A 22,850-nucleotide genomic window follows, 5' to 3' on the forward strand; every position below is an offset into this window, starting at 1 on the left:
TCCCCAGGGCTATTATTGGACATTTTATTAGTGCTTTAACACAGTGAACAAGGCTCCCGAGTAAGGCAGCAAGGCTGTGTGAGCCAAGCCAGAGAAAAACCAGCACTTGTGCTTGGCTTAAATAAATCATTCTAATTCCCATGTTAAATCTCATTGCCACATTCAAGCCAGAGAAAATAGCAAGGCCTGGTCTGAGGCCAGGAGGGAACATGAGTTGAGAGGTTTTAACAGAAAGTTTCAACAGCAAACGCTCTGAGTGAAGCCCAGCACCAGCTCGGGGCCTGGCGGCAGCGTGGGGCCCAGAACCCCAGGCAGCTCAGGCTCTCCTCCACTGAGACCCACATTTCAACACTTCTGTCCTCATTCTGATGAAGAACAAATGCAGAAGAGCTGCAAAGGAAACTTCTCAGTCTTTTTGCCCACTCACTGTTTCCATTGGCTTCAGCTTCAATAACAGTGTAACTGCATCTTTCAGTACCTTTGACACATGCCGATGAAGCAATACACGAGGACCAGGAGCAGTCTCCTAGAAAAATGCCATCACACACCACAGTAAGGGCGAATTTCTTGAAAACAAAACTTCTGTCACTTCCACCCAACGAGAAGTGCTACCTAAAAAGGTGCCGTGGAGGATGCTTTAAAAAGGGGGAGACCCCAAAATGCCTGAGGGTTGTCAGACTTGTTGGCACTAATTTGGTTTTCTCTTCCAAGGTGAACTCTCCTGTTCTGAATAAAGCTCTTGCTTCTTTCTCAGATCTGTGAGTGAAGAATGACCAAGCATTCAGGGTGTTCAGGGTGCAGCCCTCAGCACTGACCTGCAGGTTGGCACAGACAGCATCACCCCTAGAATCCAGACGCAAGCCAAGGAATAACCAAACACACTGTAGCATGAAGGAAGCAGCTCCTCCTCTTGAAAGCATCAAGAACATGGGGCAGAATCTCTAACAGAGACCCAGACCTGCTCTCCTTCCCCTCCCCCTTGCTCACCACTGTTCCCTGGGCTCACACTTCTCACCTGTGCTCTAAGGCCAAAGGTATCTCTGCAAAGGTGTTTACTGGGCTGAGCCATGCAGGTGAGTTTCCCTGTGCACAAATGTAACTCAGACATGGGTTCGTTTTCAGGCTTCAAACCTCAGTCTCTCAGAACACATATTACTGGCATCTTCCATCAAACTGAACTCCCAGAAGGCTGCAAATGAATCTAAATGGTCTCGCAAACACACACTGCACAGAAACAGCCTGAAGGGCTTCTGCTGTGTTTAAAGCTGGAACCAGAGCCACAGAAATGAGACATTTCCTTCTTTAACACCTAGACTCGTAATAAACCCCCCATTTATTAATGAGAAATGCCAGGGGGGCAGCCAGCAGGGCTGCAGGTGGAGGTGCACCACCGACACCATCACACTGACGCTGTAAAAGGGGGAGAGGATTTGAAATCAGGGGACTTGGGGATTCTGCAAAAGAGAAAGAGATTTGAACGCTGAGGCTGGCAGAGCCCTCTCTGCCTCCTGCACAGCTCTGCCGACCTGTTCCTGCTCCTCATCCTTCCTCTGCACTTCCAGATGTAACTCTGGCAGGATGGGGGGGGGGTCTCTGTTGATGCAGATTACGCCATGCCCAGCTGGGGTTTGTCTCTCGTGGCCAGAAAGCTGCATCTTTCCTTCCCATTTTAAGATGTCCAGGGATTTTAAGAGACACCCTATGCTACAGTAACAGAAACAGTCAAGTGGGGAGGGTCCACAGAACGAAAACTAAGGGGGCAACAAAACCTCACAAAGGCTTTTTTGGGCACCTCAAAAAGATGCAAATTCTTAGATTCACTGTGCAGCTTCCTCACACTGAAGCTGGGAAGGAAAACCAGGATGTTGTAGCCTCACTGGGTGGTAGGTCCACGGAGGGAGCTCCTAAGCAGGCTGAGAATACAAATTCCCTGCCCAGCACATGTTGCAGATTGTCCCTCTTGAAGGTGTGACTGGAGGGACTGGAAACCCTGGATGCTCTACCAGCCCTTGGTCAACCAGGGGCCATCTGCATCCACACTGCAGTGCCCAGGAGCAGAAGCAGTGATTCCCAGCACCCCAGACCCTGAGCAGCATCTTACAGTCTCCAGGTGAGGCCCTTTAGTGTCAAAGGTTTCCCCCTGTGGAGGGCAAGAAACCATTAGTGTTAAATAGTCATCAGTTCAGATCATCTACAGAATGGTCCCAGGTCCAAAGTTATGGCTCAATGCAGCAGCGAATGAGGCTCCTGGGGCTGACAGACTTGGACTGGTTTGCTTGGAAGGAAAACTTTACTCATTAACCCCATGGATCAAGCACTAGAAGCCTTCCTGCTAAGTATTTCCACATGAGGAGGACCTGAGCTGCTGAAGAGGGCTTCAGCTGGCAGGAGTAGCCAGCAAGTGATGAAGGCATGGATGATGCCTGGCAAAGACATGAACAGACACTGCTATGGGAAGGGTATGTGTGGAAGGCACTGGCTGGATACAGAACCCTGCTGGTCACTTAACACATTTCCACTACCCAGCATCGCACTGGGGGCTATTTGCAGCTCATGAGGTCTGTATCTTCACTGAAACAGGTTCCTAATCTGGTCCCTGCTGAGCAGCTGTACAGGGCAGGCTCCTCCAGCTGCCATTCTTACACTACCTGTGCTCTCTGCCTCTGTTTTGGGAAGTGCTGTAACTCAGTAAGCACAGGGATGCTCACTGGATATCCACTGCTTCAGAGCCAGGTTGGAAGGGGCTTGGAGCAAGCTGCTCCAGTGGAAGGTGTCCCTGGTTGGAACTGGATGAGCTTTAAGGTTACAGTCTGTGATTCTATGACTCTGGGTTTAAAGGGCTCCTTCAGCACTGCAGGGACAAGTGAGCTTTTGAAGGCCCAAACCCAACATTTTACTGTGCCCCCAGAAGTGAACCTGATCTGGACGAGGCACAGCAGAGGCAAATCCCACTTAAACACTGCAAGGAATTCTCAGCACACTCTGACTGCTTTCCAGCCAGAAGTGCCAACGTAGTCTCCTTGTTACACCTGACTTCCTATACACATGAAAACCATTGCCAGTCTGCAACAGGAACTCAGGCCACCTGCTAAGCATTGCTACGATGGTATGTTAAGTGAAGAAAGCCTGTGGTTGGATTTTTCTCATCTTTGTATTATGGGCCATTTTTTTATTCATGCACTGTAACGTCCCTGCCTCAGCACAGTCAGTTCCACTAAAGCCACCCCTCAGAGAACAGGCACAGAAGTGTCATAGTTTGAACAAGTAATGACAGTTGGCTTTGGCTTGCTCTGGGATTTGCTCATCTCCCTCCCTAGATTCTCCAGGCAAAACTGAAATGGTTTTCTGCCCATAGACTTGTCTGTCAGTGACTCTTTTCACCACGCCCTGTCCAGCCCCAGCCCAGCACACTATCTGTGCTTGAAGGCTGCAATCCACAGCTCCTGTCATCGCCACTTTGTTCCCAATACTGCTCACCCTTTCACCACAACATCTTTCAGATGTATTGTCTCAATGTCCTTCCTGGTGTCCCAAGGCTCTTGAGCAATTGGAAGGATGTCACCCACAGAGACTGGCTGCTGTAGTGGTTATTTTATCCCAGATTATCTTTCTTCCTGTCTATAAATTGCCTGTTCAACATGACAAGTCTGGAACCACTTAAATGAATGTGGCACCAGAAAAAAAACATTCCCAGAAGCCTCAATTCCATGCAGATGCCCAGTGGACACAGCAACTCGTATTTATGCAACAGAGCAAAGTGACACTTTCTTAACTGATGCCTCTCTCTCTGTTACTCTTATTCTAGTGGTGAGAACTGCACTCAGGTGCTCACCCTGCATCCAGGCACATCTTTTTTAGGCTGCTTTGAAAAACGCACTACTATGCATGTGCAATTGTGTTGCCCCATTTTTTGTGTTGCATTATCCATGCTCTGCACAGCTGAGTTACACCAATGTGGAAGTTCACATGACTACAATCCCTCCTCCCCCTTTTCCTCACTCCTCAGACTTGGTCTTTAGCAGGCCTGGAGCTCCCAGCTCAGTGGAAAGACAGCAGTACCGTTTGCAGAGCAACCAGCAGATGAGAAAGAGATTTACCAAGAGATGAATCACTTGAATGGGACTTGTATTTTCAGTCCAGCTGACGTAACTCATACGTGTCTCTGGAGACAGAAGCGCAGGGAGCTGGCTGTGCTACCACCAGACCAAGAATTATTATATCCCTGGCATTAAAGCTGCAGTCACCCACCAAAAATTCCAGCCTAAAAGCCAAGTCTTCCCAGAAGAAACCCAACCAAATGGGCTATATGATCACTGGACTACAGAGAGAGAGCAGAAGAGGATGTATGGCCATCAGCAGAGAAGAAGGAAGATCCCAGCGTCTAACACACCTAGCTGACTCCTCCTGCGTGTGCACCATGAGAACCTGCACTTCCAGTGCAAAAGAGCTCTTTTGGTACAGAAGTTTGGCAGGAGCCACTACTCAGTGTCTTAGTCTGGGCTTCCACTGGGGTGCACTGGGAACCTGCACTGCAAGGGCAGGAGTAGGAGCCAAACTACTTCTACTGCAACAGGTTACAAAGGGGACTCAAACAAAGCTGCTGAGATTTAAATCATGAATAAAACACTGATTTTCACTCTGTCTTTTTGCTCCTTTCCATAAAACTAAAGGGTAGTTCTGCCCAGTTGCTAAGCAAGACACAGAACCTATTTCTGTTTGAGACTGCCCTCTTTAACACATGCTAAAAATACTGGGTTATGTGGCAAGGGGTGAATGAGAAATTTCTGATTAACCTGCTGCTTGAAACAGTTCCATGCTACAACTGGATGCAGCTGGAATGCATGATGGAATTAGGAATCATAATATATTGTAGGATCCTAATATAGTGTGGGATGCTGCTTATGCACATTTTGAGTAGCTAAACAGAACTGTCTCAAGCGTGCTGCATACACAGGAAAGTATTGAAAAATGATTTGCACTTCCAACTGACTCACTAGAAAGAACTTCAGTCCCTAAGACAAGGAAATGAGAGACTGGAATTCCTGAGAATCCCACAAAGTGCATGTTTAAAATCTGGGCCTGTGGCCTTTGACTTTTGGGAACTGGCACTTCTATAGATTTTAAACTTAAAGGAGGAAATTAACTGGTTTTGGTCTCGGTCTCACCTCAGCTTGCCATGAACTGATTGAAGAAGGTATTTCCCTGCCCCTCTACCCAGTCTGGAATCAACCCTGCTGGAAAGAAAAGCTTTTCTGGGTAAATAGAATGAAAAGCACCAACATTTAAAACCTGGAAATGTTAAACCTTGTTCCACTGGAACTAATGATGGCAATAGTTAGCTAATGCAGCAGATGAAATTCAGACACATTTATGCAGCTTAAATCAAGCCTGAAAGTTAAAAATATTTCCCAATTCCCTATGTAATTTTAAATATTATCTCTTTCCATTCATACTGTCTCCCAAGTTTAGACACCGACAACTACTGTCATTTCAATCAGGTTTTCCTTTGGATGTCTAGGCTGTAAGACAGTGAATCTAAAGAACGATTTCTTTCCCTTTCTGCTTTGTTTTTCTCTTCTTCAAGTCTTACAATTTCCTCCCTCCCTCTTGGCCTACAGGTGGTGCAACAACAAGAAGCTTCATCTTACTAAGGAGTCATCCACAGCATTGAGACCCAGACATCAAGGCTGGATCATGCTGTAACCACAAAGTTAAGAGATGGTCGTTGCCCCTGTGGCTTTCCAAGGTCAGACAAAAAGTGAGACAATGGAGAGATCCAAAACCTTGCGAAGGAACCTGCGTGGTTACACAGGCACAGGGCCAAGTCTGCAGCCTCCCATGGAAACGCTGCTCTGCCCACTCCAGCTCCGTACAGTGGACAAGGAAGGTTGCAGCCTTCACTGCTGAAGACAATACCCATATCTGACCCCTTCTGGGGCTTCTTCCTTTCAGTGCTCAGGCTGATCACCACCAGCCTCTGCCAGAAGAGTATTTCTCAAGCTGGCCTTCAAATACTGCCTGGCCCCTTGAGAATTCAGTACCAAAAGCCCCTTTGCATGCCAAGACTCAGCAGAAAACCCACCACCAAGGAGAGTTTCCTTGAAAGCAGCTTTACAGCATCTTAGATGAGCTCACACATTGCAAGAAGCCAATTCCATCTTTCAGGATCAGGTCACATAATTGTTTTCTGGACCCTGCTTAGTTCAGCAGTGAATAATCACAAGCTTCACGTGATGTGGGATGTTTGTGTTGGCTGCCTGTGCTCCAGAAGAAGCACAGGGAAGCAATCTGCACACTGTAGCAGATACTACTGAGAGACTTCCAGGTTTCATCAAAAAGCAAGTTTAAGGAGCTGCAGAGACTCTTTCCCATGTATTAATGGGAAGAAGGCACACTCTCCCTATCATGAGGTGGACAGCAGCTGAACAGTCCTTCTCCATCCGCTCTGTGGCTCCATCATTCCGTCCTTCTGCTAGTAGTTGGGACTCAAACACAGCCACAGTGTTGTTTTATGAGCAGTAAGATGCCAGGTTACTTAGATAAGGATACCAGGTACCTGCACTGGGGCTGTGCACAGGGAGGAGACATCATTTTCCATTCTCATTGTCTTACTGCCAGCTAGGGCTCCCTGCAGCATTGCATTCAATGCTATTTTAGGTGGCTTTACTTGCTGACCTTGCTGCTCTGCTTGTCCTCCCCCTCACTCCAGACATGAAGCTGTCTGTGACACTGACAGTCAGGAGGGTGACACAAGGTAAGAGCAAATGTCCCCAGCTGAGTGGCCTGAAAAAATCCTGTGTTATATCATTGTGACACAAAACTCACACTGACAAAGAGCAAGTGGCAGAGGGAATCAACCATTTAATGAGGTCAAGCCACACAGCTCTCGGGCTGCTCAGCTAGGACCTACATTTACTCCCCAAACCTGGGCACTGTTCTTCACAGCAGCAGGAGTTTGGTGACAAGCAGCAGATGGGAGTGGGGAGGATGGAAGTGTCCGTCCTTCCGTCATCCTCAACCACAGTATCACCAGCTGCCTCCCCACCTGTGTGAAATCTGCTGCCTGGAGCACAAGAAAGGATGAGCCAACAACGCCAGAGTTACTCCCAAGAGTTCATATCACACATGTGAACATGAAGTCACACAGTTTGTCCCAGCTACTGAAACACAGCCATTGAAAGAAGGGAAACTGGGAGATCAGGACATGTCACCTTTTCAAAAAGGAAGTTACTGAGAGCTCTGCTTGGACACCCAAGCACACAGATGCCTGCAGAGCTTTCCATGGCCTCTCTAATCACCAGTGCCATTCAGAGTGGGACATGGCAATGCTCACTCAGGCTGTGATCAATGAGAACATTTACACTGACTTCTGAAAACATGAAGAAATAAAAGAGAAGAAATGGCTTGGTGCAAGAGCTGGAGAGAGCACTGAATGGGACACACAGGAAGCAGCACGGCACAAAGACAGAGTTAAGGGGAAAACAGGGCTGGAGAAATGAAAAAAGAATGTGGGAGAGGGGAGGGAAGACAGAAAAGGGAAGAAGTTTATACATCCCAATGCACCAGTCTGGCTTTGAGTGTGTCAGCTGTTTAATGCAGGAAAGATCTACTTCCAACCAGATCCCAACTCCCCTCAAACCAATCCTGAGCACCTCACGCCAGTTCCTCAGGCTTCCAGGCTCAAACAGAAGTTCAGGTGAGCACCCTGCAACTCCCCTCCCATGCCTCAGACCGAGCCACTAAACCAAACTGAGAATACATGTGGTGCAGACAGAAATGACATAAGATAAGCAAACCAGATGAAACTCACTACTCTATTTGTAAGAACTTCTGCCTTTGCGTTTTACTATGAGCTTTTACTCATGTGATTTCAATGTTGCAGTTCAGATAGAAAGAGATTCAGAAGGATGAGTGCGGTGTGAGCTGGTATGAGGAGATGGCAAGGAGGATCTGTGAGATGTGTCACAGCAACAATGGGTTAGTATTTGATAGTTCAGACAGGACTGAAGTCTTGGATTCTTCTGTACAGCTACTACTGACTTCCTGTCAGTAGTCCCTGGACCCCCTCCATGATACAGGTTCTTTTCCCTCCTGCAAAACGTAACACATGCAGCTCACTTGGCTTTAGAGATGGGCTGTTTGATATGAAGGAAGGTAATTCTGTCCTTCCTCTGTAGGCTATACAGGGCTTGACAGGCATAAAAAAGGAACAATCTAAGGCTGCTGCTTTCAAAGGGCCTCAGCAGAGTCAGGAACCCAATGGTACATTGGCATTTGAAGATGTGCACTTAAAGGCTTTGAAACCCTTCAGACAAACCACTCATACTACCCACAGAAGACAAGACATGAGGAGCAGACCTGCTGAGGGGCAAGGGGCCACCTTCAGAGCAGCAAGTCAGGATGGTAACTCTTGGCAGCCAGTTCTGTGTCATGTCTAACAGCCTGGCTGGGCTGACTGAAGACACTTGGCCAGCCCCTAACGACTCCTGACTGCTGCTGCCGAAGTGGAACAGGACTAAAGAGTACAAGGGCCTGAAACACAGAGACAAGCTCACCTGATGGGTTCTGCTTACACCTCTTTTCTTTAGGTTTTTCTGTCCCCGAATGAACAGCTGTAATTGTGGTGAATGCTTGGATTAGTACAGGGTTGTTCCTCAAAACACAATTGCAGTAGTTTAGTAAAAAACAACTTTTTTTCCCATCCACTATCACCCACTCTGCTACTGCACGTGGGTCTTCCAATACCACACCATTCCTTTGCAATATAATTTCAGGAAGCTCTTTATTTGCTTCACAGGCAGACATAAACCCTATCAAGAAATGCTGTGAAACCTCCTTCAGGGAGAAATCCTTTCCCTTACCTGTTCATCCCAGCCAGTGGCATTGGGACCACCACATATTTTGGTACTCTCGAATGGGGAACGGAGGGAGGCCAGCCTTTCCTGCTGGCACATCATTTATCTCTGCATAGAGATGCTGAAATTACATTTTATCTGATCTGTCTGTTATACTCCTGTTAGGGAACATAAGAGACTGGCAGTGTCCCACCTGAAGACAGGGAGATGCACTGGCAGGACAAAAACCTTGTCAGCTATACAAATGGTGTATCTAAATAAACTGGTCCAGCCCAGTGGCTGTTTAGTTACTACCACCTGGAGTTAAAATTTAAAGGAAACTCCAGAAGTAAATTTTAATTCCTTCTAGCACATACATTTCAGTCCTACATCTACACATCTGGTGTGCTGTGACCTCTGTGTAGTAGTGAACTCACAAACAGCCGGACTCTGGTTTTCGTGATGTGTAAATAAACTGCCACATTTAGGATCACTGCAGCATACAAACTGCTGTTCTACTCAGAGTCCTTGAACTTCTCTTGCTGGTTGCAAATGGCTTTGTTTCACAGAGACTTCACTGATACATAAACAAAGAACAAGAACTGCTTCATCTCCATCCTTATTCCCCTTTCTCTACATCTTTGATCCCCACAGAAAAATCTATGCTAAAGTACCTGGACCTTGGGAGCAGGATCCCCAATATCACCTTTTTTACATGCTTGGAGTGCCGGGAAGCTGGAGAGGAGCGAGAAGAGGGCAATACCCCAGGAAGGCTAGCAGCCTGCAAGCTTAAAGAAGGTACCCAAACAGATCACCAATCACCAACCACAGCCGATTCCTGCTCTGGAGAGGGCCGTGGTAAGCAACAGCAGGAGGGAGAGAACACACTTACCGCTGGAGTTCTGAGAATTGCTGTTTGTTTCTTCAAAGTTGTTCTGTGCTTTGCCTTCCACTCTCCTGCTGAAAGCACTTTCTGCTGGGTGGAGAACAAAGCAGGGATGGTGACTGGTCAACAGTGGGCACAGAACCAAGTAGACAGGAGGCAAAACATCCTCCTGTGCCAACAATCACATACCCTGAATACAGCAGAAAGGTGAAATACCTCGTTTTGGAGGCAAATGGGCCAGATTCATTGATGGGGTAACAGGTATTTTTCTTGAATGCCTTCTGGCTGAGGTGGCCTGGATTGGCTCTTAGGGAGCCCATGAACACCAGGGAGCCCATGAACACCAGTCCTGACTGAACCAGAAGGGTCATGGCTTCCTCCCCTGCAAAAAAACCCAACCCTTATCTTACTCTTTCTTAAGGCAATAAGCAGCCCTTAAAGCCTCTGGTACAGGTCTGCCGGTTGAACTCGGGCTCTCATCACAACATGCAGTGTGTGACCTACAGAAGCATTATCCCAGCTCTCCCTGTGCTTCCAGTAATCTGCACTCCCTTCCTGAACACCCTCCCAGAAACATTCAAAGGGTGGCTGAGGGGCTGCCTCAGAGCTGCCCACGATGCCTGGAAAAGCTGCAGTAGAGACCCTGTCCCCTGTGCTCTCCAACAGTGACCCTGCTCCTGCATCCCTACCCAGGTCCCACAGATAGGCCTGGGCTCCTCAGGAGTGAGCTGCCAGCCCAAGCTCTTGGCAGTTCACTGGCTTCACCCACTGCAGCAACATAACAGGGCAATTTCCCAGTAACTGTACTGGGAGGACCCTTCCAATGCGCAGAGGTGGTTCCTGACCCTGGCAGTGGCTGCAGTGTCCTGAAAGGTCACTGCACAGCACAGCTGAGGTGCCTCACATCCTCCTCAAGCTGGGGTCCCTTAGTATAGGTTCACCATTACAAGCAATGTCCTGACTCTGTCTATAATGCAGGACAACAAGAAAACTTGGTAATCAAATCAGTTAAAACAGAAACACATAAAACAGGCCTGAAAAGGAACTGGAGACATTATCTAGTCCACCCCCCTTGACAGATAAAGAACAGGATTGAGAGGCTTTAAGTAACTAGAAAATCACAGTGGGAAAGAGACCACAATAAAATGGATTTGGCCAACCCACCCCCCAAGAGACCTAGGTTCAAATCCTGGCTTCTGTCACAAGTGGAAGTGAAGTTTGCACAGTAGTTTTGTCCTCATCCCCCTCATCCCCTATCCTTTATTGGTTGTCAAGTCTGGCAATAACAAAGAGCTGGCTGGATGCATTTCCCTGTCTTACTGTGTCCTTCCCACAAGGAGAAGGCAGCTAACACAAATTGTCTCTCTCTCCCCTCATACCTGAACCTTTTGCATGAAAAGCAAAATTATCTGTACAGACAAAGTGTCACTCTACCAAGCGTCTGTGCAAAGCCTGCAAGGAGTGATGCTCCACATCTCTGGTATTACCCAGGCCCACGTGGAGCATCTCTAACCGCAGCACTCGGGAGGCATCCCTTCTGGAGACTGTCTTCCTGATAGGTGTTATGGTCAATGCACTTGTACCAGAAACCCAAGAAGCTGCTCAGATTGCATCTGTACAGGACACTGCCTTGAAAGACACCACAGAAATGACACCACCAGATAGATGGGGTAAGGGTAATACTAGATGTTTTAAGATCAATCTACCAGGCTCAAGCATCATGCGATTCCCTCCTCCATACAGGAAGAGAGCAGTTCAAGGTTTGTACCTAATGTGTCGATGATTGTTTTTTTGATTAGAGAATTGTGGGGGGAAAAGTGCCTTTACAAAAATCCTCTCTCAGTTACTGCTCTTCTGGCCTCTGCCCCAAGGAACTTTCCCAGCTTTTCCACTTCTCTGAGAGTCCAGAAACTGGAAAAAGTTGGTGCAAGTTTAAGTAAATTCTGAAAAAGGTTTGTCAGCTTTAACTTGGTTGAACTGGATGGGCCTCAAATCAGTAATAAAATCATACACATGCTTACGAGGTGCAATAGCAATATGGAATCTCAGAAGTCACAACCTGTACGATCACTCACTGCCACATTTAGCAGCTGTGGATGTGTGTGTTACCTCACAAAAAGCATCACTGCTCAGCACTCTGTGGCCTCTCCCACCACAGCCACCTCTGTTACTCTTACCTGTCCATGCCAGACATTTCAGGGGTGTATAAACACCAACTGATTAACCCGTTCTTCTTCTGCACTGAGATGGAATAGGTATCCATCAATCCCACATGTTTAAAAGTGCTTCACAGTTGCCTGGGCAAATGAACACCATGGCTCACATCCTACTTACTAACAGTTATTTTTCAATGCTCCTCACTTTATTTTTTATCCTTTTTTAAGGTTTGATATTGTTGGGAAGGAAGAAACTGGGGCTACAGAAGAATCAATCTTGAGTTTTTTACTCCCTCTGTAATGGCTCTGTACCATTAATTTTGCTGCTGGAGCCCAGCTTATCTCTTGGTGTTTTCTATGGGGAACGGAGCACCGTGAAGACACCTGCACTCCACTTTACTTCCTCAGGTACAGGCCCAGCCCTTAAAATACCAGCCTTGAGGGAAACGAACAGTAAATTGACAAACAAAGCTGGAAATGAAACAAAACTCCCCATCCCTGACAAGCCATTACATCAGTCCTTGTCTGGAAGCTCTCCTCAGTTTGTGACACCAGGATTTGAAACAGGGTCTTTTGTACCTTGTGGTTAGCATGATGCTTAAAAAACCCAAACTTGTCATTGGGAAGAGGTTGTAAAGACCTACTGCTGATGGAAATTTCCTTTAGAACATGCCAAAGGATCCAATCCACTCAACTGCTTCTGAGAGTAGTTTTTCTGGGACAGTCATGGATGGAGCAGACTGAGTCCAGGAAGGGTGAAAAGCCAACCCAGGGCAGGACTGGACACTAAGCAGTTAAGAAAGTTGATGGTAGAAAGGCAATTGGTACCTGTGATGGCCTTGCTTCCTGGGGATCCAGAATTTGGAGCGCGGAACATCTGGGATTGGGATGCCGGTGGGACACCGGAAGGGGTGCGGTGCAGGAGGGTAGAACATCGGTTTATTGAAGCCGGTGTTTTTTTGCTGGCTTGGCTCGCCTGTGTCTTCACTGCCACGAAGAGTGGAGATCGAGAGAACTCTGGATATGAACACTCAGAACTAGTGCCTGGACAGTCAGTCAGCTCCCAGCTCGAGGGCCTTCTGGGAGGGTTTGCTTTCTAACAGCCACGCTCACGAATCCCTCGCACCGGGACCTGCAGCGACTGTGGATCCACCGATCCCATGGAACAAAACTGTTTTTCCCCACTCACCTGAGGGGACAGAGTCTTGAAGCCTGTTAGTTCCCTTCCACACCTTTAACTGCCACGTGACCAACCCATTCCTCCTCCAGCAGCATCACCCCATCCATCCAGGAGTACTATTTGACTGTCATAGCCTGGCTGGGTGTATCTGCTCCTCTGTCCCCCATTCCAATGTATGGAAGAGTGAATTTTGAGAGCAGGTTTCTAATGTGATAGAGCTCTGAACAGGGAGAAGATCACATCTTTGTTACTTAAGCCTTGTATAAATCCTAGACATCTCCAGCTACATTCCTTGTCTTGTCAACCAATACAAAGGAAAGTGGGCTGTTTGTAATGGAAGGGAATCAGGAGGCAGAGTTCTCATCCTGCAAGTCAAGAAAAGGCCTTTTGGCCCCCATCTCCAGACAAGTCACATGTGGAGAAATCCTGAGTAATACTGGGATATGCTCTTTGAATGCATCTACATTTTGGTATCTGCAATGCACACTGAGGATCACAAGGAATTTTCAATGCCAAAAGTCATATGAAAACCCTTCAGGAGGAAAGCCCCTTGTCTGGAACACATAGATTAAAAAAACACTATTACAAAAATGGAGAAACAGCCTAACAACCCTCTTCATTCCTCAGGGCCCTCCCCCATGGAAATTTGGACATGGCTCCTGAAGCCCAAGTCCCACTCCAACCACCTGCCACAAAGAATCACTAAGAAACAAGGTCCACATAACCCCCGGCTCAAGCTTGCTACCAGTGATTTCTATAGAGTGGTATTTTAGGATTCCTGAAGTTGGATGGATAACACGAGCTCCTGTTCATCCTATACAGTGTAATTCAGAAATCCTTATCCCCATGGAGCAGCTCTCCAACCTGGACTGCCGCAGCAGCACAAGAGCCTGACTCTGAAACAGGAGAGGAGGAAGGTCACCCAGGCTGGGACTGGATGCTCACTTCCAAAATCCCATGAGACACGACAGACCTTGAATGTGAACTGCTCTCACCTTCCCTGTCAGCACTGGAGACCGAGGATGGTACATCCAAAGCAGCTTGCGAACAGATACTCAATACATGCAATAGATGGATCCAAGATGAGATTCAGTGTAAATGTTAGTGTAATTCTGTGGGAGATTCTGCACTAGGTTTTCTCATAGCTTAAGTCACGACACCTCCGCTTGGTCTCTGGCCAGCTGACTAGGCAGGAGGCTTGCTTTTGCTCTGTACTTCCTTTCAATCTCCACGGATAGTCCTCCTCCAATTGCTGCCAAACAAAACGGTACTCAGATATCACAATTTCCTGCTTATGTGTCATCTAGTTTCCCACAAAGCCCATTCCCACCAATCGCTGCTTTATTCCCTGCCCATACCAAGAGAAGTAGTCATCAGCCAACCACCCAGTGTCAGAAACAAAGAGCATCACTGTGAGTCCTCTGCAGTCCAGATACTGCTCTCTGAGGTCCAAAGAAGTCTCAATGCTGTGAAGACCTCCAAAATGACCTCTTTTTCCTCCCAACTTAAACAAATAGTATGTCTTTCAATTCAGCCCGCTGAGAGAAGGCTGCTCCATCTGACACAAGGAAGAGAAAGAGTTTGAGCAATGCAACGACAGACAGCAGAATATTAGTTCTACCAGTCTGAAGGATGCCAATAATTCATTGAAAAAAGGTTTTAGTCTGTAGTTAATCAGATGATAAATTCCCTCTGAAGACAAAGCAACACAGGTACAGACGCTCATGGAGCTCCTCTGTTCTGCTCTTGCAAAGCCATCTTCACTGTGGAAAGCACTGCCGCAGGCTGATCAAATGGCCAAGTTCTAGATACTTCCAAACATGAAAATACTGAGTAGCTGAATGGTTACAAAAACTTCCTACCCCAAAATCGGCAGCTAAACAGCAAGACTGGAGACAGGACTGTGGTCAGACAGTCCTGTAAGTGCTGCTATGAATTAATAGAATCAACCAGATTGGCAAAGTCCTTTAAGATTATCAAGTCCAACCATCATCCCAGGACAAAATTCTTCAAACTTTCTCAGAAAGGATCTGAGAGATGCCCCAGTTGAAGCTGAGATACTGGGGACAGGAGGGCAGGAGAGGAGAAAACTAGAGGGTAAGTCTCACTGAATGATCTCACATCACTCGGCAAACTGAGTGCTACAGCCACACAGGATGGCACATGGTGTGCTAAAGAACAGAGGTGACACAGGTGATACTTCAAAGATAGGGGACTCCACCTTGGCAGCAGGAAAAAGAGCTTGTTTATTGTTGTACTCGGTCATGATGGCTGTAGAGGAGGTACCAGGGCAATGATACAGCTAAAAGGACTAATGTACTCCTTGGGTATGGAATCAGGGCACTTTCAAAGGGGATCAGAAAGGCAGTCTTAGCTCTCCATTCCTCCACTAGTGCTGGTGCATGCCCTTCATGAAGGTTGTTAACTAACTTGAGAATATTCCCTTGAGAAAACAAGAGGACAACTGAAGGACAAGAGCAGCATCCCTTCCAAGGGAAACATCAAGTTACTCCTGTGGCTTAACTGAGAGGTTAGTGCCTATGAAGTGACTGGACAGTAGTGACACAAAGTGCTAGAAAGGACAGGAATATGGTGACCTAGCCCTCCTTCACCCAGCAAAGTTACAGACAGGATCCAGTGTCTGAGAGCTACGAGCAGTAATTCATCAAAACAATTACCGTAAGAGGTTGCTCTACGTTCTGTCATTCTTAACAGCAAGATTAGACGTCTCTCTAAAATATGTGAGCAATTAGATCAAGGCAACCCTACAGCACGTGTGCTCCAGTCAGCCCAGAGACCACAGTGGTCCCTCCTGCCCTTCCTGCCTTTGGTAAGACCTTCAAGTGAGTGGCAAGCTGTGGCACTGAGCAGCACTGGCAGACATTTCAACATGTCTCGTAGAAGGATACCTAAATCCACACAGCACCATGATGTGCCATCACAACAGAACAGGTATCAGGTTAGCTCAGTAACTTTGCTTTTTCCAGGTAAAATTTCTGGCTAATAATTCCTGTATCCCGTTTTTTTCAGAAAAGATCTTGTCAGGATGGGTGAGGAACCATTCGATGGTTCAGACGGAATTATACCATCACCTCTAGAGAAACACCTCTTTCATGAGTATGATGGAAAGTGATTCCTTAACAGTGGCCTGAAATTCAACATGCTGAGCAGAAACCTCTGCTACTGGAAATGGATGTTTCCACAGGAACACCACCCCCCCCCCCCCCCCCCCCCCCCATGCTCCAACCTATTCTTAATGTGCTTCTTTGTACATACCAACAAATACTGCCAGGGGAGCCTGTGAGAGTGGGAAAAACACCTGAACTCCCACATTTCACTCACTAAGATGGAGGAAGCAAAGACACACCATCCAGCTGGAATCTGCACCTGGCTTTTTCTTGGTTAGGCAGGACCTGTGTGGAAACTAGACATGCCACCCAAAAGGATCCCCTTCCCTAAAAGAAAAGGCCTTGACAGCAGCTGCCTTTAGGGAACTCTGTGTTAAAGTACCTTTGATCAACAGATTGTATCCAGAGTCCTTCATGATAAGAAAAGTAGTAGAGCAGAGAGGCTTGATGAACTTCTTTGTGTATCTCAGGTGCCAGGGTGGATGTAGGTCTGTCTGTCCCCTGTGGAGCCAAGTCCATCCCAAGGCTGGCCAGAGTCTTCGACAGCCGGGCCCATCCCATAACCCCTTGGAGGTAACCAAGGCAGGACCAGAGATGGCAGCCAGGTTTAACCAAGAGTCCAGGTCGTCAGGATCAGTTCAGGGTGATGAGACAGGTCTGTAGTCAAGCTGGGAAGTCAATCCACAGGCCACTGGCAGGATCAGCCCTGGTATCCAGACATATAGTGGCAACCCTCAGGGAGGTCCACACTGATGAGACAGGGTTGACGTCAAGCTGAGAAGTCAGTCTACTGGTTTTTGGGGTACACACCAGTGGGATCCACGGCCAGGAATAATCATGTCTATGACTGAGCTCAACCAACATCCTACAGAGTAGCTCAGGCAGGGACTGATGGTCCAGAGCTGAACTGAAACAGAGGGTTTGAATATGGGCAGAAGCCTCGTGTGAAGCTGGTGAGGGCCATAAAGACCTGTTAGTGAACTCAGGACCCAGCCATCCCTTTAGATTTTCATCCTGGAAGCAACAGACATGGATAACTGTGCAGATTTTAGTGCTCTCACCACATACTGCCATGGTCAAGAAGTCTGTTGCCTGATCTGCAATTACCAGAAGAGGATGAGGTGAGTGCATACTCTTGAGCCTGGACTTTAACCAAGCTAAAACCTACTGCTGGTGGCTTTTCTAGCCAGTCCACATCCCAAACACACCAGATTTTCTCTGCACTGTTGACACATCCTCTAAGAGCAATCACAATAGCCCAGCCACCTGCAAATCAGTCCCATCACAGAGCAGATGGAGCTTGGAGCAGGACAGATCGATCTCTGAACCCTTCCCCCTGTGCACCTCCATTCAGAGGCATTTCAAAAACTAGGACAATGAATGTGCCTACAACTCCCTTTTTTTGGAAACAGCCTCTGACACCCTTCTTAGAAAGACTGAATAGGCTGACAGAAACAGCACAAGAATATGCACTGTTTGAGTAATAACCCAGTTCTAACCATAGGAAAACTCCTCTCTAACAAAAGGGAACTTTTGAAGGAGACATTTGGCATTAACAATTCCAGGGAACCCCACAGCAGAACTCTTTTCCAGACAGCAGGTATCCAGCAGCACTGACCGAAACTTATCCTGCAAGGCCCTGTTGACCCTGCAGGATGTGAGTCCTTGGTTTAGCCCATTTTCAAGGAATTTTTTATCCATTATCACAGAAAACCAGAAAGACAGGCTCCGGAAGGGAAGCTTGCACTCAAGTAGAGAGACCCAGAACTTTGAATTGGGAATGCTGAAATGTTTTCTTACCCATTCCCACTACAGCTAATTTTTCAGCATTCACCTTAAAACCAGTAGGACAAGACCAGGGTAAAGATACAGCCTCAGCTTTACTTCTTCTGACTACTAGGGCCAGTTGTGCTCTTCAAACCTCAAGGTGTTCACAGAAGCCTCACAGGACCTTGGTCTATAGGAAGAGCAGAGTCTGAGCAGTAGAAAGGTGGGAGGATGGAGTTGCCAGCCTGCCCTGGAGCTCCTCATGCCCTCTGCTCTATACTCATGAGGGTTAGTGGCCTGTCACTGTAAATCATAAATCTTACTGGTCATGGGAACTGGAGAAGGAAAAAAAGGGCTAAAAAAAAACCAGAAGGAAAAAGATAAGTTTATGGGGAGGGGGTTAAACTTTATGAAAATATTATTATTATCCTGATCTGAAGTTTCCTTATAGTTAAAGGTATTTGCTGGAAGGACTGGAAACCCATCTGCATATCTCAGTGACTGCTGGTCTAGTCTGCAGCAGGGGTAGCTTCTTTTGCTTTCAGAAAATGCTACTGCAGAAACCACGGTGAAAGAATGGCTTCAACCCCAGCATTCAAAAGAACATGCCTCCTCCTCCAAAACTGGCTCCCAGGATTCAAAAAGTGAACATCAGGATCCTGCACTCTTCACAGGGAGAAGGGCAGCATCTACGTGGACCATTTGTATCTGCAGGCAGACCTGCAGGGCCCACTTCAGGTAAACACCTCCCAGAGAAAAACAGTTGTGGAGAGCCTGGACTGGAACCACAAGCTGCAACTACTTACTACAGATAGTTGGGAGGGTGGAGAGATATCCATAGCGATAAATCCCCTTGAAATGGGAAGCACTGGGAAGAAAAGGATCCGCTATTGCTGAGGGGAGATTCAATGCACGGCCCTTACAGCAAAGAGCTTCTTAGCTAGCTGTACTGTGGACTAGAGACACCACAGCCTTAGTGTCTGAGGGCCCATCTAGACTAGGAAGTCTACCTACTGGTGATCACTGAACACCAACAGCTTTTCTAAGGACCTGAAAACATCAGAATTAAGAGATGGAGGTTGGGGTTGTAGGGACGTTTAGGAATAACTGTTGTGTATGCTACCCTAAGCACTGGGTTAGTTCCTTCAGGCAGACAGGAGATAATAAGACGAACTTTGTGGTGATGGTGATAGAGGTATTTTATGCCCTACACCTTCTACCCTGATCCTGGTCCATCTCTATGCTTCAGAGAACCTGAATGGGAGCTGTTGAGAGCCACCAAGCCTTAACCCACCTTAAAAGTGATATTCTGGTGGACTATGTTCCAAACTGATTTCTGTGTATGTCTAAACCCAAAGATACCTTATTATAATAACTTAAAAACCTAACTAAAGCTGAATTTGGTGAGGGAGGAGCACATGTTCCCTCTGCTGGCTGTGGATGAGCAGCTACCATTAAGCTCATGAGCTCAGCTCATCCATTCTCAGCACCAGCCAAAGGGCTGCCAAGAGCAGCTACGCTGGCCAGTGCTGTGAAAGAAGCATGAAGTTCAGGGGTAAAGAACTTCTCTGCACACTTTCAAAGCATCCAAACCCAGCAAGGAGCAAGAATTTCAACTATTTTACTAAAATTCTGCACTTTGAATTGGACTTATTAGCTCATTAAAACTCCCCTGTGTGTGGGGAGTGCAGACTGCAGTGTCCCTCCAGACTGCAGTTCACAGTGCTGTGCAGTGTGCTCAGAACTGCCTTTTGCCCAGCTCCCTGAAATACATAATTGCCTGGGATAACAAGCTGTCAAGGCAATCTACATGATGCTGAAAACCAATTTTTAAATCACTGCAATAATTTCTCAGCAGCTCATAGTAAAGATGTTCCTTCCCCAGCACGTTCCAGGATTGTTTAAGGGACTCTAAAAATGTGCAGCACTCCAGTTAAAGAACAAACTAAAATCTCAAACCCCCAAATAACATGTGCAAGATTGCATAGACTTAGGTAAATTCAGTGATGTTGCACACCTAAGAGTAACAGCATCCCTCTGAGGAGATTCCAGCTCAGCTTCCCAGTGCCCTGGTCAGCACATGCTCTATGTCCTAGCAGCTGCAACCCCACAGCTCCAGGGGAAGGACCCACAGGACTGACACTACTCTCTCCTGTAATCCTGGTGCTCATCACCAGCCCCTGTAAATCACAGGCTGTCATGAATAGATCTCCAGCAGGATACTCACTAATAGGTGCGTGCAGCGCCACGTGCTCTTGGTAGGGAGTGTAGTATTTGTACTGCTTGCCACAGAATTCACAGGTGTAATTGCCAGTTTCTGTGAAGATGAAACAAAGATCAGAAAGGAGCGCAGCAACCTCTCACACAACCACTGCCTGGGTTATCACATAGGAACTGGCCAGGTGATAAAAACTGGAGCATATTCCTCATGCACTTGGAGCTTATCTGCCCGGTAATTCACACATCCTTTTCCCCAGCAAAGGAAGCATCCAGGGCGATGGACCATGTGTAAAAGGTCCAGTACAACTGAACAAGCTACAGGAGATTATCATAGAATCCCAGCCTGGTTTGTGTTGGAAGGGACCTTAAAGCTCATCCAGTTCCAACCCCTGGCCACAGGCAGGGACACCTTCCACTAGAGCAGCTTGCTCCAAGCCCCTGTGTCCAACCTGGCCTTGAACACTGCCAGGGATGGGGCAGCCACAGCTGCTCTGTCAAGCTGTGTTTCATAGCGCCAAGGCTGCTGGTGTTTCGGATTCATTTGATCCTACACAAGCCCTAACCCCTGCTGAAAGCAGCACCCCTGAGGTGCCACCACCTCTGTGAATGCAGTGCTGCCTGGCTCTCCTAGAGGTTCTCCAGCTAATGCCTGATTTGAAACGCTTGTGCTTTCTCTTTCACGTTTGAAGCTGTAGGATAACTCATACTTGGACCAATCTTCTGGAACGGTTCCGGCTCCTCCTCCTTCACTTCATCTGCTGCTATGACAGCCTGGTCATAAGGGTCTGCAAGAGAACAGAACCAGGAAGAGAGCTGACAATACCCTCAGGTTTTCCTTCTACAGCTACATGGGCACTGAATGCTCCTGCATCTGTAATGACATTTCCATCTGTAACAAGAGTTCAAGACAAACCAAATGACCCCTCTCACTGACTTGTCCCCCCTCAGGTGCCCCAGGATTACCCTGCTCCCAGCCCACTAACATGCCTTGTAGATATATGTTTAATACAGACGAAGACTGAACAAACACATCGCAAAGCCTGATCCATACTTTCTGATCTTCTTCCAGTGCACCTCCTGTCTAATGATGTTATATTGTCTGAAGTGGTAGTGCAGTCTGCAAGCAAGTCAGCTAACAAATACTAGTCAGTGACTTCCTAACATCTAAGAGAACAGCAAACAACAAATCAGAACCCATCCCATTTTATCAAATAATTTCATTTATGCCTTGAACAATTCACTAAATCACCAAAGACATAAGCCACCTTTTTCTTTGCATTTTAGAAGCCTGATCAATTGTACATACAAAAAATGCCTGGTATCTACTAGGGCTGGGCAGCAACCTACTGGCTGTACACTGGGGGAGGGAGAGAGGATGCTCCCTCTCCTGCTGCAAGCAGTGACACAACTTCCTTGACTCTTGCAAGTGTAGAAATGGACCTGCTGTGCCTGAACTACTGAATGCTTGGAAAGGTTTGTGAAATAAAGCACATGAAGGAGCTCTGCTTACCTGCCCGGTTTTCTGGGGCCCCTTCCACACTAAAAACTAACACAGAATAGAAGAAGGAGAAGGGGAAGAAACAAAACAGAAATTAAATCCTCTGAAATGGCCTTGTTTTCTTCCTGCATTTCACGCACCACTTCAGCATGTTTCAGCCCCATCAGAATAAACCAGGCTTTGTGCCCCAGTCCCTCCTCTTCCCAGCAGCATCCACACAGGAACTATTTGAGCATGCCCAGCCCTAATATACACAGATGCACAAGGCCTTTGTTCTTACACTGACAGGACCCCATGTGAAGTTCAGAGGCACAGCTGCCTCCCACTTGTGTTTGCTACAACAGCCCCTTGAGGAACTGAAGCTAAGTGTCCTTGCAGGACACAAGTGAAGCTCTTCAAAGCCCTCCTGTAACCCTAAGCAGAGCTCCCTGAACCATAGCTATGAAGACATGCTTCTGACAGAAGCAGACACATCTCACAGTGACTTGCAGGGCCAGCAATTGAATTTTGGCTCCCCATGGGAGGAAGGGAAGGGCAGTGGTGCACTGCAAGAGAACACTGGCTGTTCTTACAGCACGTTCAGATGGCCACACGTTCCAGTTAAACCCAGCCATTTTTCTGGATGCCATGTACTGTGCAAAGCCACTTGCTTGTCTGAGATATCCAGCCATCCAAAACCTACTGCTTTCCAGGCAGCCTCTCTCTATAACTCTGCCAGGGCCCCCCTTTAGCCAAGTGAGAAGCAGAACTAACAGGCATGCAGCATACACAGTGAGAGCCTGGAGTATCCGCGGGTTCTCAGTCGAGGACCTTTAGATGCTCACGAAGCAGGGGACAGGCCAAAGTATGTTGTTGCTTCTATTTTGCCCAAAGAAACACTGCTTCTGGAGGAGGGTGTCTGCTTCTGTCCAAGTGTCACCAGCCCTTGGCCACATCTACATCCGCTGAGGAAAAACTGGCCCGTGAGGTCCACTGCCAACCGCATCAGTTCACTACCACAGTGATTAACAGGAATGAAACATTTCTCAACTCTGGAATGTGATTTCTCAAAGGGCAGGATGTTGGGAACAATCCTGTGGAAACCAAAAGGCGACCAACTCTTGCCCAGTAAGTAGCCAGACTGACAATTTACCTTGAGGTACTCAGTCCCTGCACAGCCATCCTAACCATGAACCTCCACG

At 47.3% G+C, this 22,850-nt stretch overlaps 1 protein-coding gene across 6 annotated transcripts in view; it reads right to left on the bottom strand.

Moving 5' to 3' along the window:
• The window catches only part of ZNF618 (zinc finger protein 618), a 148,286-nt gene that overhangs the window by 11,747 nt on the left and 113,689 nt on the right, over positions 1 to 22,850 (bottom strand). For 5 of the 6 annotated variants that reach the window (XM_061479596.1, XM_061479595.1, XM_061479594.1 and 2 more), the window contains 6 exons: positions 21,682 to 21,717; positions 20,879 to 20,956; positions 20,179 to 20,268; positions 12,705 to 12,893; positions 9,727 to 9,810; positions 8,556 to 8,612 (listed from right to left, as the gene is read on the bottom strand). In XM_061479596.1, coding sequence (XP_061335580.1) covers positions 8,556 to 8,612; positions 9,727 to 9,810; positions 12,705 to 12,893; positions 20,179 to 20,268; positions 20,879 to 20,956; positions 21,682 to 21,717 — 534 coding nt within the window. The remainder of the gene's footprint in view (positions 1 to 8,555; positions 8,613 to 9,726; positions 9,811 to 12,704; positions 12,894 to 20,178; positions 20,269 to 20,878; positions 20,957 to 21,681; positions 21,718 to 22,850) is intronic. The other variant, XM_061479598.1, reaches the window with a different exon arrangement.

The sequence above is a fragment of the Pezoporus flaviventris genome, unplaced genomic scaffold, assembly GCF_033815535.1.
Source record: "Pezoporus flaviventris isolate CSIRO_AGI_PZ_B2104156 unplaced genomic scaffold, CSIRO_AGI_Pfla_v1 ptg000154l, whole genome shotgun sequence".
NCBI classification, from domain to species: Eukaryota; Metazoa; Chordata; class Aves; order Psittaciformes; family Psittacidae; genus Pezoporus; species Pezoporus flaviventris.